This window comes from Notolepis coatsorum, assembly GCF_963971535.1.
Source record: "Notolepis coatsorum genome assembly, chromosome: 10".
Taxonomy (NCBI): domain Eukaryota; kingdom Metazoa; phylum Chordata; class Actinopteri; order Aulopiformes; family Paralepididae; genus Notolepis; species Notolepis coatsorum.
The window spans coordinates 17,613,718-17,634,586 of record NC_140174.1 but is presented as its reverse complement, the minus strand read 5'-3'; the positions used below and the strand labels follow the sequence as shown (position 1 = coordinate 17,634,586).

The window sequence follows — 20,869 nt, the reverse complement described above, 5'->3', positions numbered from 1 at the left end:
CAAACCGCCCTCTTTTCTTGATCATCCAATCACAGCCATTGCTTCCCTCCGACAATAAAGCTGGGAACGAGGTTAAAGCTCTCCGAGGAAAGCAACTGTTGTGTGATTGGATGATCAAGAAGAGAGGGCAGGGTTTAAAATAGGTCCATTTAGCCAGTAAGGAAGCAAGCTCAAACCTCCGGAACAGCTTGACTTCTTCTTTGTTGTTGTATGGCTGGAGTGATGGCCATTGGTTGACCAGGGGAATTGACAGGTTTTTGGCCAAAAGGCTTGAGTCACATGGAATTAGGCTTGTCCTGCAAAATACAAAGATGTAAAGTATGAGGCTACATTTTATTTAATGATGCAAGTTACAGCTAATCAAACCCAAACCACATATCTCACTATAAACCACGAGACACTCAGTATGACTTGTCGCAGATATCATCCCCCATCCCATGGCTACATGAAGGACGGGAGATACTACTGCCACAGGAGGAGAGCAGAAGCAATTAGGCAGCTGATTAGAACTGATAGAACACACCTGTGCACCACGAGATCACCCACACCGCACACACACACACACACCAGACACACATAAGCCAACTATCGTCCTGTCTCTCTTCTCTCCTTTCTTTCTAAAACACTTGAACGTGCTGTATCCAACCAACTTACTGCTTATCTCTTACAGAATGACCTCCTAGACCCCAATCAGTCTGGCTTCCGGACTGGCCACTCCACAGAAACGGCCCTCATTGCGGTCACAGAGGCACTTCACTTAGCAAAAGCGAAAGGCCTCTCCTCTGTCCTGATTCTCCTAGATCTATCTGCAGCCTTCGACACAGTCAACCATCAGATCCTCCTCGCGGCCCTCGCAGGAATGGGAGTGGCTGGATCTGCGCTGACATGGCTGACATCATACCTCAACGACCGCTCCTACCAAGTGTCATGGAGAGGGACTCTGTCGGCCACCCGCCCCCTCCGGACGGGTGTCCCCCAGGGCTCGGTCCTAGGACCCCTTCTCTTCTCCCTCTACACTAAATCACTGGGTAACATTATCACGTCTCATGGCTTCTCATATCATTGTTATGCCGATGATACTCAACTCTTCCTCTCCTTCCCTCCCTCAGATATCCACGTCTCTGAGCGGATCTCGGCCTGTCTGTCCGACATCTCCGCCTGGATGACGACCAACCACCTCAAACTGAACCTAAGCAAAACAGAATTGCTCCACCTGCCGGCCAAATCCTCCCCCCTGACCGACCTCTCCATCACAGTCGAGAATGCAGCTGTGACCGCGTCCCCGACCGCCAAGAACCTTGGTGTTGTCCTCGACGACCAGTTGAACTTCTCTGCTCACATCGCAGCGACAACCAGAACCTGCAGATTCCTCCTGAGCAACGTCAGAAGGATACGCCCCTTCCTGACAAAAGAAGCCACCCAACTCCTCATCCAATCAACAGTCATCTCCCGCCTCGACTACTGCAACGCACTGCTAGCTGGCCTCCCGGCCACTGCCACCAAGCCTCTTCAACTCATTCAAAACGCAGCGGCCCGCCTGATATCAAACCTACCGAAGTCGGCCCATGTCACCCCACTTCTTAGGGACCTGCACTGGCTCCCCATTGCTGCACGTATCCGCTTCAAGGCCCTCGACCTAGCATACCGTGCAGCAAAGGGAACCGCTCCCGCCTACCTCCGGTCAATGGTCTCTAACTACACACCCTCAAGACCCCTACGCTCTGCATCTTCTGGCCGCCTCAGACCTACTCCTATCCAAGCTCCCGGAGGGTCATCAAAGAGAAGCCGCCTATTCTCAGTCCTTGCCCCACAATGGTGGAATGAACTACCCATCCCAGTTAGGACAGCCGAATCCCGTCCAATCTTTCGCCGTCGACTAAAGACTCACTTCTTCAACCATTATCTGAAATGATTAAAAAAAAAAAAAAAAAAAAAAAAAAAAAAAAAAAAAAAAAAAAATCTAACCCTGACTAACCTTACTGTCATGCACTTGTCCTAATAAACTAACCTACACTGTAACACGCAACACTTGATGAACATTGTTACTCAGCTGATAGAGTTGTACCCTTCTTGCTGTCTTGTCGTACAGAACTTGTAAGTCGCTTTGGATAAAAGCGTCAGCTAAATGACTAAATGTAAATGTAAATGTAAATAACATAAAACACTAGGACTGATAGAGTATTGTTGAGTGGAGCCTAGGTGAGGTAGGAGTGGAGTACAGAGAGAGAGATTGAGATACGGAGTTTTGTAAGGTGAGAGGTTGTTGAGAGGAGAGGTGAAGGCGAGACGGTGTTCATTGTGTACTGGACCCTAGACTGAGAAACCCCCTTGTGTACTACTGACCCTGGACCGGAAGACATACTCTGAGTATTGAACAATCCCTTTTTTGTACGAGAGCCTGTTTTTGTGTTTTTGACCTTGGACTGTATTACGACTACTCTAATTGCCCATTGGACTGGATTTGCCTTATTCAATAAATATCCTTTATTGATTGAAATTGTGCTTGTGTGGACAGTTGAATTTGTTTGTTTTTTAACCGTGACGACTGACGAGTCTGAACACCACCAGGCGCGTCACAGACTGAATGACATAACCTATGTATGGTTACTGGAGCTTTCAGCTGCTCGGCTCCCAGAGTCTGGAACTCACTGCCCCCACATGTCTGACTCCATAACAACATTCAAATCCCAACTCAAAACCCACCTGTTCAAACTGGCACACTGTAACTGTACCCTGTGGTGTGTCACTATTCTATACTTCCTGTTGTTTGTTTTGTTTTGAACTTCACTTGCCAAGATCACTGTTTTTAACTTCTTGTAAACTTCTTCTTCCAAATAAAATGTATTATTATTATGTCAGTATTGTACTTTGTCGTTAAATTCTACCAGATGACAGTGGCGACAGTGGCTCGGGAGATAGAGCGGTCGTCTGGTAATCTAGAGGCTCCCGGTTCGATTCTCGCTTGAGCAAGACACTTAACCCCTAACTGCTCCCGATGAGCAGGTTGGCACCATGCATCTGCCGTCGGTGTGTGAATGTGTGAGTGAATGGGTCAAATGTGAGAAGCAAATTGTTGTTATATAAAAGCACCATTTACTGTACCATTTATTTTACACGTAATTCCACACTGTGCACTTATTGATAATTATCTCCATTCTGTCCCAATATCTGGGGTTCAGATCAACCAATGGAATGGAAGGAGGCTGATGTTTAGAGAGATGGGAGAAGAGCTGTAAGTAACGTACTAAGGTACTGAGGAGAGATAGGGGATGGAGAGATGGGAGCTCTGAGGTACTGAGGAGAGATAGGGGATGGAGAGATGGGAGCTCTAAGGTACTGAGGAGAGATAGGGGATGGAGAGATGGGAGCTCTAAGTAAGGTACTAAGGTACTGAGGAGAGATAGGGGATGGAGAGATGGGAGCTCTAAGTAAGGTACTAAGGTACTGAGGAGAGATAGGGGATGGAGAGATGGGAGCTCTAAGTAAGGTACTAAGGTACTGAGGAGAGATAGGGGATGGAGAGATGGGAGTAATGTGACAGAACAGTCTCCTGCACTCACAGCTGCTCCTGCAGTTCCAGCACGACAGCCTCCAGCTCGCTCTTCTCCTGGTGGCCTTGGCTGTGGAGCTCCTCCAGCCGGGTCTTTAGCCTCTTGTTGTCCGTCTCCATGTTCTTCAGCTGGGACTCACGGAGACGCACCAGCTCCTCCAGGTAACCCTGGCAACACAGCGACACACAGGGTTAATGCCAGTAGCCTGCCTGCAATAGCTGTCAAGCATTAGTCGAATGCACCCACTGCACTACTAAAGCCACTGTGTGAACTAACCAGAGGTGTGGACTCGAATCACGTGGACTCGAGTCAGACTCAAGTCACAAACTGAATGACTTCAGACACGACAAGCCTCGTCATAAGGCTCCGCACAAATGAATGGAAGCGGATATGGACCCCTAGCCTAGCTTGAAACTCCGGTAGAGGTGTTTTTGGCCAACAGCTGGGCTAACTGATCCGTATCTGCTTTCATTAATTTGTGCTAAGCTAGGCTAGCTTGCAGCCGGATAGCTTTCTACCGAATGCATGGAGAGGAAATTGGTATATATCTTCTTGTCTGGTGGTAAATGCATTTCCCCTAATGTTGGTGTGTTCCTTTAAATACCCAAATATACTAGTCTGGTTAACTAGTCTGGTTAACTAGCTTGGATATATTTAGATTCTTTGTATACGTCATGTCTTGCAGAGAAACACAGATCAAGTCACTAAGGTAAAGCGCCTGTGGGGCAGGTTTCACCTGGTGGCTGTTTAGGGAGAACTCTTCACCAGAAGACAATTCCCAGGCAGCTTTTAGCGATAAGAGCCATTAAAGCTGCAGTAGGCAACTTCAGAGAAATTAGCAAGAGTGAGTATACCTGCACAGCAGAAATAATCACTTTTCAAGCCCGTGAAGCGCAACAAAGGTTTTCCACAGACTCCCAGAGGCACCAGCGGCTTTAAGGTGAATTGTTCAAAGAAAATTATATTTCCCAGCCTCTAGCAATCTGTTCTGCATTCTGTACTTCTATATGACAACTATTAAAGAAACTTGAACTTGATGGGTCCACTTATGACAGTGAAACAATGACCTCATAAAAGGATAGAGTTGCAGTCAAGCATAAAGGCAGCATTGGTTGTTGCTAACTAGGGTCGTCTAAAGTGTCTTAAAGCTGCAGTGGACAACTTCTGAGAAACGAGCGAGAGTGAGTTTACCTGCCCAGCAGAAATAGAACAAGCTCTGCATCACTTTTGAAGCCCTTGCAGCACAGCAAAGGTTTTCCAACGGACTCCAGATTCCATTGTGTGTGGTTCTGCACAGAGACATCTGATCTGGCTAAAAACAACAGCTCCCTGGGTCAATAACCAATCAGACGTCTCTGGCCTGCCAAGTGGTCACTCCGTCCGGGGGTCGCATCTGAAAACTAAGACCACGAGTTCCTCGTCAAAAAGTACAAACACTGTGCAGAACCACACACAATGGAATCTGGAGTCCCTTGGAAAACCTTTGTTCTACACCAGTGGTTCTCAAACTACGGGTCGCGACCCAAATTGGGGTCGTGGGTAGGTGACAGCGCATTGGAAAGTAAAAGAAAATATATAAATTTATTTTTTCTTTTAATGTTCTGGCAACATATTTTGGCTAAATATGCCTCGTTTTATAAATGTGTATTGATAACATAGTGCTGTAATTACATTTTCTAATAAAGACGCATGCTCAAGTTCAACAACGTGTGCTTTTATTTCGATATTCCGTAATTCCATGTTGAAATTACGCGATACATTAAGTGTGGGGTCCCCAAAAAAATTCCTAAATAAAATGGGGTCACGGTATATAAAAGTTTGAGAACCCCTGTTCTACACGAACAAGCTTCAAAAGTGATGCAGAGCTGGTTCTATTTCTGCAGGACAGGTAAACTCACTCTTGCTCGTTTCGCTTTAAGACACTTAGACGACCCTAGTTAGTCATAAGTAGACCATGTGACATAGAAGAGAACTTGCCGACCAGTGCTTCCCTGAGCCCTTTGTGTGTGAACGACGACGTGGCAAAGGAAAAAGACGGCCACCCACCTTCTGAGCGTAAACGATCTTGAACCTCTGCTCCATCTTCCGGCACTTGGTGCTCCAGCTCTCCTCGTCTGTGACCAGGGGGACGTAGGGGTGGTCGGGGACGCTGTCGTCGCTGGTGCTGCTGTCCATGCTGTATCTGTCCTCGTCGTCGCTCAGGTAGTCATAGCTACGGGTCAAAAGAAGAAGAAGTCTTTATTTGTCATGCAGATGAACACACACATGCGAGATTGGGGCGACACATAGGACACACACACACATGCATTGGGTCGCCGATGAAATGCCCCTCTGCGCTTGACCCATCCTGTTGTCCTTGCCCCCAAGGGCAGCCGGGAGAAGATATGGGCCGCTCCCGGGGACCAATCCAAGTGCTCCTGCTCCTGTCCATCTTCGTCAGGGATGCGACAGCTTTAGCAATCTGTTCTGCATGTTTTTCCAGTGGGTTTATCTCTTCTTCTATACAGAGACTCAGATACAGATATATATCTGCCCAGTCTTGCTCATGGGATATATACAGATACAGATATATATCTGCCCAGTCTTGCTCATGAGATATATACAGATTAGTGCTGTCAATAGTGAAGGAAATCAGTGTTTTTCAATGTATGTAACGTATATATTGGGGGGAGATGACAGCATCTAACGGTGCTAGGTCAGAGAGGTGGATGTGCAGGGTGGTGGCGGCGGTGAGAGAGAATCACTGTATTTAGCAGCAGACTGAGATAGAGCTCAGGGCATGCTGCATTCCATCGGCACATAACAACTGATAAGAAACAGCAGCAGGCAGAGCGATGGAGAGAGTTTGACATTAATGAAACAGACGTTTAAAATGCGTGTTTAAAGGTAAAAAGCAGTTGCCATGGCAGCGTCACATAGTAACGAGGAAAGAGGGGCGGGCCTGTTGTTGCTATGACGAAGATCATATAAATCTAACAGTGGTTCCGGGTAAGGGCAGACCAAGAAACGAATCCCACAGGAGAGAAGAACCATCAGAGACTCTCTCTCTCACCCTCGCCGGTGGGGGAGGGGAGATGACACATCATCATTAGCTTCGGCTAACGGGGGAAGGGTTTTGGCTAACGACAAGGCCTTAGCCACTATTAGACTGAACAGCAGAAGAGACGATAGCAAGGACAATACAATCTGATAACATCTGAGCTGAGGCTTTTGTTTATGTAATAAACAACGTTTTTCAAGAAAGGTACTACGCTGTCCAGTGTCGAATATTTATGGTTACAGAGTGCATTAAAGGGGAATGACAAAGATTGTACAGCCAGTATGACAAGACAGAGAGAAATAAACACAACGCAGACACTACACGACGACAACGGATGGAGAGGTGATAACACAAGCCAACAGATGAGGAGGTGATACTGGCTGATTGATCGGAATCTAACAATAGATAACAGATATTTACTTGAGTAAAATCATGGAATTAATGTAAAATCAACACAAAGAAAGTATATTTAGATTCAAAGACTATTTTAATAGCTTTCTTTGAATACAGTTAGATATATATCTGCCCAGTCTTGCTCATGGGATATATACAGATATATGAATAGATCACAGATACCGGGACGATACTGATACACTCACTGAAGAGCCTCTGATCTCATCACTAGTGCAGAGTGTTACTGACATTACTGGCGTTACTGACGTTACTGGCATTACTGGCTCGCCTGGCACTAGGCTGTTCATACAGGACAAGTATTTGTTTTATGCATGAACATCTGGCATGGCTGATGGTGGAAAATAAATTATCGATGAGTCTTCTTATGCTACTGCGGAACATTATCAGCACTGGTAAGCCATCTAGCTTGGCTCATCAGGTTTAGGTTTACTTTATTTGTTCAAGGGGGACAGTGTACATTAATAAAACATTTTACAAATGAAAATGCACCCAATTTCAGCCAAAAGGCTCATTTCCATTGGCAGTCCCCCTGCCAGAAGGTACAGGCTAAAATCCTGTGTGAAAAAAGGGTTAGCAATAAAAACAGAATAAAATCAAGATAAATAACATTAGAATAAAAACACAACAAAAGCACATAGACATACGATAGGGATACAGGTCACAATACAGTCATGGACACAAGGACAGAGCACATCATGACATATTAAGAGACCCAGACATAGACAGACGCACCATATCCACACACACACATACACACACAGACACCTCAGTGTTGACAGTGCTGGTTTTCAATGAGCCATTCCCTAACCCTGCACTTGAATGAATGGTATGATGTGGACACTCTAATTGTTTGAGGAATTGAGTCAAAACTTGTAATCAGTTACAAATGACTTCTGAACATGGTTACAACACTAGAGGGGCCGCTTCTGGTAACATCAGAACAAAAACAGCACCAAAATCAAATGTTCTGAAACTCACTGGCATATATAGGTCAATAGTACTCTGGAATGCTCTGCCGAAAAACATCTTATCCACAATACATAACAAAATTACTTTAAAAATATATATAAAGAGATATCTTGCAAACTTGTCAAGTATGTAACCTTTATCTGTGTATATTTTAGATCTGACTGGAATGTTAGTTTTTATATTGTGAATTTGTATATTTGTATACATTTTTTATTGATGTGTTTTGTTTTATTTTTCATTCGTATTTTTAGTTGTACATTTGTATTGTATTTGTTTTGTCCAGGACCCCAGGAAGACTAGAGGCTCTTTCATGTGTCTCTAATGGGGATCCTTTAACTCAGTGGTTCCCAAACTGTGGTGCGCCCTCTAGGTGGTGCGTGACATGATTTTCTTTTTTTTTTACAATAAAATTTCATAAAAATCTTAGTCAAACCTTTAGTATTATGGATATTAAACATGCTGGCAGAGTACATGCATCCATGTTGTCGTGAACATTTTTATTAAATAAAGAAATTCCCTATCCATAGTCGCCGTGGGAAGAGATAAAATAAAAAATAAAATAAAATAAATTCCCTACCTACTCATGGCCTTAACTGACAACCAACAGGAACCAAACAATATTTATTTTTATGCCTAATAAATATAACTAATATACATAATTTCAAATGGGGATTTTCACTGTGTAAATCATGAAATTCAAGAAATGTTTTAATAAAAAACATACGTTTTAATAATAATAATAAACAATAATGTCTCGGACAGAAACCCATTGGGGGGTGCGTCAGCTAGGTCGGGAGGTGACAGGGGGTGCACGGCCAAAAAAGTTTGGGAACCGCTGCTTTAACTCATTGGACGCCGACAACGCTTATATACGTGTTTGTCCGACAACCGTTGAATGCCAACCACGTATATATACGTTATTTGATCGTTATTTCCTTTATTCGATATTTCTATTCATTACAGGCCCACTGACTCAGGGTTAACATTGAGAATCGCATTGAGAATGCCTAGGTGCAATACCGGCCGCATCACGCTAGACGGCGGTATCGAGCACCCTTTCTACCCATGTACCTTTCTCTGTGGGACGGCCCCAGGTCTCGGGTTACATTTTTCCTTGTCGGGCAATACGAATGGTTCTGCCTGTTACATTGAAGCGCGTCAAATATCTCCGATCCATATATTGTGGTGAATTATGCCGTCGAGCAAATGGACATTGGATATACCGGATGGCGATCAAACAATTGGAATATTCTTTTTGGATTACTCCCGGCCACAGGTAAGGGCGATTTGATGTACATTTTTGCTTGATCCTGCAATGCTTTCATACTGATCGGGCTGATAACTGTTTTTTCTTATTTATTTTTTTAAACTTTTAAGCCCGTAGAACTCCCCCATATCCCAGGCCGATGCGTGCGGAGCCGGGCCCCCAGCGACACGGGTCCCTTGAATTAATTGGGCCAGGCCCAGTAGAGGAGAGGATAGGGGACTCCCTCCCACCGAGCCAAGCCCGCTACTTCCCATGTCACAGAGAGCCACACCCCACGCCCACCGACCCTGCAACACACAGGACCCCACTGGGCAAAGCTCAGCCGCTCTGACCCCCATAAGAGAAACCCCTCCCTCCCGCCCTCCTCCCCGAGAAACAGAACACCCCCATATCCTGGTCCACCATGCGCAGAGCCGAGCACCCAGGGCCCCGCCCGACCGCCAGGCCCCCGGCCCATGAGAACCCCAAGCCCAGGCCAGCAGAAGGCCTAAGCACCACGCCTCAATGGCCCCCCGGCCCGGTGACCATACCGCCCAGGCCATGGCGGCCAAGGGCCCCAGGAAACCCCACCCCCCATACCAATTCCACAACACGCAAGGCCCCCCCTCCCCCGGGTCGAACCGCCGGAACGATGGCCCCTCCCCCCGGCATTCCCCCCCACTGAACTCAGCCTGCCCACCTCTGTACCTCCCATGTCACCGATATTACTATATACATTTATGAAAAAATTAAACTGACAACACAATAAGAAAAAATTAAATGAAAATAAAATAAGCTATATGGTTAGCACTTTTTCCCCCGTTGGCGGTTTGGAGGGGAATCAGCTCTCCTATTGGAGAAGACCCCCCCCCCCCTAGTGACGGAGATACCCCGCAATGGAGATTCTCCAAGCCTCTCTTCATGTCCAACATTTTTTTATTCTTGTCCTTCACAATTGTCCATGTGCACATTCAAAGCAACTGCTATTCTAACATAACTTAAAAAAAAACTAAAGACAATTGGCACTTCCCAGGCTTTTTACCCCCGTTGGCGGGCTGGAGGGATATGGCTCTCCTGGAGAGGGCCTTCCTATAATGACGGAGATGTCCCCAATGGGGATTCTCCAATGCCCCTATTATTGTCCAACATTTTATTTGAATTTTTATCTTTCATATGATAGTACAGTTCCAGAGCTCCCGGTCAGGTCTCCGAATGTGTTTCCTCGTGTTCCCCGTCGTCTTAGTTGTGCGTCATGTGTGTTAGTGTCTTCAGTTTAGTCTAGTACGTGATATTTATATTATATGTCCCGAATCAAGACCCAATTTTCCCAACTAATGTGTTTACCTTGTCTGTATTCTCAGTGGTTTGTGTGTTATTTGTAGTGTGTCTCGAGTCATAACATCTATTCATTATCAAATAATATGTATATGTGGTATTGAATCGTGGTTGGTATGTGTGACCTCAGTGCTCAAGTCCTGTTTGGTGTGTGAGATCTCGTTATTCGAATCCTGGCTGGTCTGGTTGATCTCGGTGCTCGAATCCCGGTTGGTGTGTGTGGCCTCAATGCTTGCATCTTGGCCGGTCTGGGCGATGCATCTCGGATGGTTCGGTTGACCTCGGTGTCCGAGTCCTGGTTGGTCCGGGTATATCCATCGTCTCTTTGTCCTTCTTTTGGGGGCCATTTGTTTTATTTCTTTTGAATTAGCCTCCATGCTTTTCTGAATATTCTGTATTGCATCGAGTCCAGTCTGCGTGTTGGTTTGCATGTTAGCATCATTAGCGTTCTGTATTGCTTCTAGCCTGATCCGAATGCTAGCTTGCTATTCATCGTGTTAGCTTCCATGTTAGCTTGTAGCTCCGTCTCCAGCCAGGCCTCGCTGTGGTCTAATGTTTTTATTTCTTTTGAATTAGCCTTCATGCTCCTCTGAATATTCTGTATTGCATCGAGTCCAGTCTGCGTGTTGGTTTGCATGTTAGCATCGTTAGCGTTCTGTATTGCTTCTAGCCTGATCCGAATGCTAGCTTGCATATTCATCGTGTTAGCTTCCATGTTAGCTTGTAGCTCCGTCTCCAGCCAGGCCTCGCTGTGGTCTAACGTTATGTTAGCTTGTTTTACTTGCTACGTCATCCCCTCGTGTTGTACCTTTCCCTTCGTTGTATTTTCTTTGTCAGGGGTCATTCTTCTCTCACTTCTCCTCAAGTTTTATGCACTGGGTCTTGTCATCGTTCTTTTATGTTCGAGTTGTTACTTTTTATCGTATTTTATAACTTTTTATTACCTTTCTTGAATTTTGGACCGGGAGCTCTGTTTTAGTGTTCAATGCGAATGCCATTACTGACAATCAAATAATCAGAAACGACCCCCCCCCCCCCTTTCATGCATTCATGATGGAACATAATACCTATCAAATGTGGATTTTATTCCGGAACAATAGCGGGTTCAGGAAGGAAACAGCAACGTCTACAATGGAATCGACCTATACTGCCATAACTAAGCATTTCATGAATTACCCTAGACCGCTCTAAAACCATACTTATATTCACCACGGTATAACACGGGAATGTATGGATGGAAAAATTATCTCTTTTTTGCATCTTGACCGGAAGAAACTCAATGTCAAATGACTATAGTATTGTATCCATGGCTATAATATAGAATATAGATTTAGCTCTACAAATAAGGTGACTAACACCCACCGTTTACAGCTTGGCAATACTACCACAGGATAAGGCTAATCCCCGGTGGTCAATGAGTTAATAAACATAAACATAAACTGGCGTTACTGGCGGTACCTCTGTGTGAACTTCAGGTACGGAGTGAAGTCGACCACAGCAGGGGATTTACCGTCCATGGCCTCTCCTTTCAGACAGAAGCTGTGAACAGAAACATGAAGACAGTCAGACAACGAGTCTCTCCCAGAACGTTCTATCAGTTCAGTACCTATCTACCCATATAACTCTGTATGATAGCAGGTACAATAATGCTGTATACACCGTATATATATATTCGTTCTTACCGTATATATATATATATATATATATATATATTAGGGCTGTCAGTTTATCGCGTTAATTAGATAAATTAATTACACAGCAAATTATCACGTTAATTAACTCAAAATTTATTTAAAAATATATATATATTATATATATATATATTTTTATGGATTTTTGTATTTATTATACTTTTTTTTTTATTAATGTCATTCATTCCATAACAACATAGAATAAACATTTACAAACTTTTTTTTTAAATGGTCCATTTGCATGTTTTTGTTATCTGATTCTAGGGACATCTATGGATCTCAGGGAATGTATTCCCAGTGTCAGAAATACTGTGTCTGTTACTAGGCTTGAGTAAATTGTAATGAACCAAATGAGAATATCAATTCAATTCTTTTTTTTTGTTATTCTTTTTACTGTGAATAACACCATGCTAAAATCTAAGCAAATTAATAAAGGGAAGATGATTAAACAGAAGGTTTTGTAGATACAGTACTGAATTCTGCCATCCGGACACATGCAATTTGAAATATGATTATAGAATATAAAATATCAGGCCTAAAATGGTTATGCAATTAAAATGCCATTAATTAGATTAATTAATTATACAAATCCTGTAATTAAATCGCTTTAAACAAAATGGAAAGGTCACTTTAAAGAAATGAGGAATATAAAGGTCACTTTAAGGAAAGAACCGATGTGGTTCTTGTATATAGTATAGTTTAGATCAGGGGTGCCCAACCTTTTTTGAACCAAGATCTACTTTTTAATTGACCAACTAGCCGAGAGCTACCAGCCGAAATTTGACCTACTCTCGGCTAGTATTAGTAGAAATAGTAGATTAATAATACCCATTCAATATGCACATGACAGAAAATATTATATGGCATATAATATTTTCTGTCATGTGCATATTGAATGGGTATATAATATAATTATATATCATTGTAACGGTGTAGTGTAGGAATGACAAGAATGACAAGAATGTTATTAATGAAATGAATGAATATTATCAAACGGAATTGTTTCTGTATACACATTTATAAAACGATCAAGGCATATTTAGCAATTTTTTTATGCGTTCACATGCGCTTTTCAAGAATAAACAAAAACGAGACTTAATGGGAAGGGTGTGCTTGTACATTTGAACATAGTTCCATGATACGTGGCTGCGTTGTGCTGAGAAAGAGGCGCAGACCCGCTTCTACTCTGAGGCAAGATCTGTATTTATTTTGTATTAATGTCAGAGCCGAGAATCCCGCTTCACAGAGGTATGTTGACGCAAACGGGACAAGCTTTTTCAGCGCAGCATTACACAGCACTGGGTAGTCGTTCCGGACTGATATCCAGAACTTTGCGAGGGCCTGTCCAGTGAACTTGACTTTCAGTAGCTCGTCACACAAAAGATCGATCAACGCCTCCTGCTCAGACAGAGGGAGGCATGTTGCGAGCGTCATGCGCAATGAACGGATCTTGGATCCAGTTGTTCAAATTGTCCGTGCTCTTTCTTTCGGGGAAATAATTCCGAAATTGATCAATGAGCCCTTCTATGTGGCTACAGATGATGGGCTTCAAATAATTAAATACGGGCTCTGCTTACGTTTTTCCACAACTTGGCTCTTAACATCGTCCGACATGCAGTCAATTCTTCTTGAAATAGTGTCAGCTGACAGCGGTATTGTATGGAGCTGCTCTGCAACACTTTATCCACAAAGGACAGAAACCACATATTTGGTACAGGGCAACCAAAAGCTCTCTGCAAGTGTGTGGGGTTTCCCAGTCTTTGCAATCCAATTGGCAACAATAAACAAAGCATGTAGTCCTTTTTCGTTGACAGTTGTTGCCGTTTTCAGCACAGTTTTCTCTGCTCTAAAACCGTAGTTGCGAGTGTCCAGGTTAAATGAATCAAATCAGCTTTATATGCTTGGCCTGGAAAGTCCCCCCCCCCTGGAAGTGCTTTAGTTACGAGACAGTGTTGATCACAAATATCTGAGTACACATTGACTCACAAAAGACCAGACGGTCGATATACCTGCACAGGGCTGTCACGCACGCTCGCGCATGCACGTCTCGGATTTTCGCTTGATATATATATTTTCTTTTTGCCAATGCGCGACCCCACTCTCACCTACCTAAATAATCTCACGGTCTACTTTAAACCAGCGCGCAATCTACCTTTCAATCGAGGTCGACTGGTTGGGCACCACTGGTTTAGATATAGTAAGTATAGCATAATGACAGAGTTAAAACTGTATATTGTGGGATGACTTCCGGTTTGCGACGTTCTGGTGAGCAGCCACATGAAAGAGCTCCCGGTCAATGAATATCAAAAAAGGAAGTAAAACAATTCAAAACGAAATAAAAAGTGAAGATTCGAGGACGAAAGAAAGAAGGAAGAATGAACACGAGGACAAATGAAAGAAAAGCAACCCCAGATGAAGTAAATACACCGATGGAAAAGACTCAACACGAGGCAATGATGCAACAGGTAGAACAAGCTAGCGGGACGCTGAATGTCAGTGCAGAGGAACTACAGGCTAATATACAAACTAGCTTACAAGCTAACATAGAAGCTAACCAGACCACCACGCAGATTGGATTAGGAGCAATGCGGAGCATACAATGCAACACTGAAAAATCCAACGGAGGTGGCAAGGAAACATCGGAGCTATGTAGAAATAAAGAAAATTCCGAAAATTCAGAAAATGAAAGGAACCAGGTCCCAACAACGTGCAGGAGGCGGTGAGGGACACGGCGCGGAGAGGATGGAAGGAGCCGGGAGGGGAAGGATAGAGGCCTACGCTGACGCAGAGGATAGAGAGGGCGCGCAGGTGGACCAGAACCGAGAGACGAGGACGAGGAGAGGAGGACGGGAGGAGGAAAACCGATTCAAAGCAGATAAACTATGAAGAACGACAAAGGAAGGGCGGCTGATTGGCGCAGTGGGTAAGGCGCTCGCCTCTAACGCAGGAGACGCTGGGTTCGAGCCCAGCTCTCGCCGTTGCTACCGGCTGGCCGGTCGTTCATACTAACACAATTGGCAAGTGTTAGAGGGTGGGAAAGCCGGTGGGTGGGGATTTGACGTTGTGGACAGCGACTCCTACAGGTCGGTTTGGTGACACCGGTGCGACGGAAGCAGGAAGTGACGGGGGCAGCGTGAGCCTCCCACGCGTTACTCCTCGCCACTGAGAGTTCGAGCTGCTGCGGTGAAAAGATGCGACAGGCTGCCTCCTTGTGTACCGGAGGGGACACGTGATGCAAGGCTTCTGTCCTCACTACAACCGACCTGTGGGAGGCATAGTCTAGCAACGTTCAAGACAGGGGAGGGAAGAATTGGATATACGAAATAGTTTCCACGGTTTGGCCCGGGAGAGTGGGGTCTTGCAGTGGCGTCGCGTGGGTAAAATAACAGGGGAAGCCAAAAAAAAATTATAAAAAAAAAAATTATTAAATATTTTTATTACTTTTTTTTTTTTTTTTTTTTTTTTAAGTCAATCAGTCACCATGTACACTACAGTATGGCTCGGCGGCCAGTCAAACTTTCTTTTTATTTATTTAACAGATTGCAGAATGGGTACAATACAGTACGGCTCAATACACACAATTGTATAAGGGGATGCAGACCAGAGAAAGACGTTTGTCTTGTTTACATCAGGGTCATTAATACTGCTGGAGCATTGGTTCATTTTTGGTCCGATTTTTCCTTGCACGATTTTGCGCGCTGCGTGGGAGCAAATTCGAGACACATATTCGGTTGCAAAAAGGTGTCCCACGGTCTCCTCTATGGCCGTGAATATTTTCACGCGGATTGGAATCACGGCGCGCCCGTGGGACACTTTTCCGTTTCGGCGAGTTTATTCCACGCTTTCTGTTTTCCTTTTCTAAGCATTTTCGGGGCTACATGTGAATGAGTAAAAGTTGCGGGACGCCCAGATGTTTCCACGATAGAAAGCTCGCGTGGATCCCATAATAGGCTCACTTAATACAGCGTTTTTAAAATCACGCAACATTTTCAGGGGAGCGAGCCGACCTTTTCCCCTCGTTTTCGATGATGGAAGTGATTTAGGAAAAGCTTCGGCACGCCGAGAGGTCCCCGTGGATTTAATCTCGCGAGGATCGGGGCAATATTCGGCCCGTGGGAACAGTTACGGGTTAATACAATGTTCAGAGTGCAGAGGGGAAAATATGCTGAGTGTCTTCCTCCCAGCCCCGTTTTAAACTTTTAGGGTGTGGCAGTCAGCTCGAATCTGATTGGCTAGGATCGGATTTGGACTCTATAATGCTGGAAGCCTGGAGAAAGAGACCTACCCCCTGCCTCTCTCCTATACTAGCTGCAGTGAGCACAGTGAGTCTGACAGTGTGTTAGAGGGAGTGAGAAGGAGAAGAGGGAGACATTTAAAAAAAATTAAATAAAAAAGAAAAATTATAACACAGATGAAAAAGAATGTAAACTATATAAATTTTTTTTTTATTTTTTTTCATATTTCATATTTGATATTAATTCATATTTTAATATTAGGGAGGCATGGCTTCCGTTGGCTTCCATAAGGATTCGCCACTGGGGTCTTGTATGTTGTGGGGCTGTTGTGCGTGGGGTGGGGTGCTTGGTGACATGGGAGGTAGCGGGCTTGGCTCGGTGGGGGGCAGTACCACCCCTCGCTCCTCTACTGAGCCTGGCCCAATTAAATTCAAGGGACCCGTGTCGCTGAGTGCTCGGCCCCGCGTGGGACGGACCTGGGATGTGGGGAGGATAGGGGTGGATGGCGGGAGGGGGGGGTCCCTCTTATGGGGGTCTGGGCGGCTGAACGCAGCCGTATTACAGTAATTCAAGGGGCCCATGTCTGTATACTGTTATGTTATTGATGTTATTGTAAGTGTCTAAGTGTTGTATGTCTATAAATGTTAATAAAAATGTAAGTTAAAAAAAAAATGTATATTGTATAGTAGTGTAAGTGTACATAGTGCCTTCTCTGGAATTTAGCATTTTTATCATGCACATCTTATGAAACAGAAATAAAAACAACCCAGGCCTATGTTAAAGTGCAGATTGGCTTAGAGGACGATAATGTCTTGTATGAACTACCAGTAATATAAATCATATTAACAACAAAAATGTGTTCCATCTTCATGTCAGATGATTTTCAAAAAGGTGCATGAGTCAATGCAAAAAAAGAACAAGCTAATATACTGCTGAAAGTTCAGAATGTTGAAAATGTTTCACCCCATAGATTAATCTAGATAAAAAAAAATGTACGCTTTAAATAATTTAAATTAATCTCCAGAGTTAAAGCATTAATTTTGACAGCCCTAATATATATATATATATATTTTATTTTTATAATTCTTTCCAAAAGCAAAGAGGCCTAGAAGCGTGGCTAACGCTAATGGCGCGCATACCAGCAAGGCTAACTGCCTAAAAAAAGAAATGGGCACAGAGGCACTGAAAGAGGATTTCACCCGTCTAATGAACACACTAGACTAGACAATTATCAAGATGTATCTATCAGTGGACCAATTGCATGCTTTCGCAGAGGACAAGAAGCCTTCATTCGACTCCTTCAGACATTAAACACCCGCCACAGCCCAAATGGAATAAAAATTAAATAATAATAATAATAATAATAATAATAATAATAATAATAATAATAATAATAATAATAATAATAATAATAATAATAATAATAATAATAATAATAATAATAATAATAATAATAATAATAATAATAATAAATATATATTATATATTTTGCATTCAGGGGGTAGTCCAGTCGACTATCGTCAAATTCCGGCCAATCAAAGTTGACTATCCAAATCCTTAGTCGGGGACAGCCCTAGTACATTGTAATTACTATTGCACTTTACTGTTACATTTGCACTCTAGTTGGATGCCAAACTTATTTTTGTTGTACTGTACTTGTGCTGTATGATGACAATACAATTTGAATGTAATGTAATGTAAAGTAATGTATTGTAATGTAATATAATTAGGGCTGTCAGTTTATCGCGTTAATTAGATTAATTAATTACACAGCAAATAATCGCGTTATGAAAATTAACTCAAAATTAATTACAATTTTTTTTTTTTTTAATAATAATATTTTTTTTGTATCTCATTCATTCCATAAGCATGTAGAATACACATTTACAATTTTTTTTTAATATGGCCCATTTGCATGTTCTTGGTATCTGATTCTAGGGACATCTATGAATCTCAGGGAATGTATTCCCAGTGTCAGAAATACTGTGGGCTAGATCCACAAAGAATGGATTGTACGGTGCAAGTTGCACCCTTACTTACAATTCATTATGAATTGAAAATGGGGGACCCTGATGTAAACAAGATGAAAGTCTTTCTCTGGTCTGCATTCCCTTAACAATTGTGTGTATTGAGCCGTACTGCATTGTACCCATTCTGCAATCTGTTAATAACATTTTCATTCAATCAATCAATCTGCGCGGTGATTGATTGAATGAACATTTTATTTTGAGTAAATTGTAATGAACCAAATGAGAATATCAATACATTTTTTTTTATCTTTGACTGTGAATAACACCATGCTCAAATTGACCAGACCTGAAAAATCTAAGCAAATTAATAGATGGAAGATGATTAAACAGAAGGTTTTGTAGATACAGTACTGAATTATGCCATCCGGACACATGCAATTTGAAATATGATTATAGAATATAGAATATGAGGCATAAAATGGTAATGCGATTAAAATGCGATTAATTAGATTAATTAATTACAAATCCTGTAATTAATTAGATTAATTTTTTTAATCGCCTGACCGCACTAAATATAATGTAAAGCAATGTCAAATAATGTAATGTAAAGTAATGTAAAGTAATGTAAAGTAATAAGAAGATAAGATAAGAATAAGATAAGAATAAACTGTATTGTCCCCGAGGGGAAAATTGACTTGGAACAACAGTGCTGCATCATTCTGCGATTACCGTGTAAACAAAGAAGAAAGATATATATACAATCATTCATTTATTCAGTTAGTAGAAATAGGCCATAAGGTGAAGCCTGTTATCATTGCATCCCGTTCCCACCTCGGGGGACTACGCAATTTTCACTCTGGGTGAAAGATATATTGGTGTAGATTTAGGAATAAAATGTTCTCCATTTAGAATTCACCCGGTTTTGCGCAATTATAATTTTAAAGTCGGGACTAGATCTTTCCTCGCGAACGGATACTTGGTCATTGCGCAGTTATATTTGGTGTAATTGGTGCGAGTTCTGTCACGTGTCTTGAGCTCGACCAATAGCAGCCGATGTGTTAAACTCATTTAAAAAGCTTCAAGAAGCTTCATATTGCACCCTGCCCTAATTAAATTAAAACAGATTAAGACTTGGACAAGAAAGAAAGAGGTGACAGCCCACTGTTAGGTGGCACCTCAAAGAAATCGACCTCTAGTATTATTTAGGAGAGCGATGGATGTGTTATGTTATGTAAAGCAATGTAAAATAATGTAATGTAATGTAAAGTAATGTAATGTAATGCAAAGTAATGTAATATAAAGTAATGTAAAGTCATGTAATGTAAAGTCATGTAAAGTAATGTAATGCAAAGTAATGTAATATAAAGTAATGTAAAGTAATGTAATGTAATGTAATGTAATGTAAAGTAAAGCAAAGTAAAGTAATGTAATGTAAAGTAAAGTAATGTAAAGTAATGTAATGTAAAGTAATGTGACGTAATGTAAAGTAATGTAATGTAAAGTAAAGGTACACCCCTCACCTAAAGTCTATGGCTCCCAGACCGATGAGCATCCCTGTCAGGACGGTGGCTTCTTCTCTCAGCATGATGGCTCCTTCACTGTAGAGCCTCCTGGAGCACAGACACACAGACACACAGACACACACAGACAGACACACAGACACACAGACACACAGACACAGACACACAGACACACAGACAAACAGACACACACAGACACACAGACACACAGACACATAATAAATCACAAATAACGTTGGGTATGCAATCGTCAAAAAAAAGAAAAGAAAAATGTTGCCCGATCCTTAACACTTTCCGTGCCAGCAGGGGGAGCCAAGAATAGCGCTTGAGTGCCAGCGCTGTAGTCAATAGGAGGGCGATCACATTTGCGAACGCATAAACTATATCTTAAATTATGTGTCTAATACGACCGTCACTTATCAATGACTTGTTTGCAGTCAACATTGTCGAAACGGATTGTTTTGTAATCGGTTAATTTCCGTTTTATACCATTTTGAAAAACGCTAGTTTTTAGAAACTTTCAGAAAAAAAAATTATTCTGCCGGAATCGCCCTTTACTGTAATACACAAAACACGTTGTCATTTTTCTGCCTATTTATGAATCGTTTCCAAATAAGCGCTAGATTATCGATAGTATATGTGTACTTATGCACGCTATAGAAGCGGGCTGAAAAATCCATTATCTTATTTCCTGATCAGCTACACACACTCACAGCCACATACACACATAGGGGACACGTTGATATATAGGTGAAAACAGCTCTGATTATCCCAATACTGGTAAAATAGATTCCTTACCTCAGATCAGATGTTCTCCAAAAAGATTATTCCAATTCCTGATCGCCATTCCAAATATCGATTGTGTTTATTGATCCAACGCTGGCTGGTCAAAAGACAT

At 42.6% G+C, this 20,869-nt stretch overlaps 1 protein-coding gene across 1 annotated transcript in view; it reads right to left on the bottom strand.

The window, feature by feature from the left end:
• The window catches only part of LOC311236022 (RUN domain-containing protein 3A-like), a gene marked incomplete at both ends in the record, with an annotated part of 66,545 nt that overhangs the window by 11,242 nt on the left and 34,434 nt on the right, over positions 1 to 20,869 (bottom strand). The window contains 5 exons of the mRNA XM_084323603.1: positions 177 to 296; positions 3,561 to 3,718; positions 5,598 to 5,763; positions 12,014 to 12,094; positions 19,972 to 20,061. Coding sequence (XP_084179729.1) covers positions 177 to 296; positions 3,561 to 3,718; positions 5,598 to 5,763; positions 12,014 to 12,094; positions 19,972 to 20,061 — 615 coding nt within the window. The remainder of the gene's footprint in view (positions 1 to 176; positions 297 to 3,560; positions 3,719 to 5,597; positions 5,764 to 12,013; positions 12,095 to 19,971; positions 20,062 to 20,869) is intronic.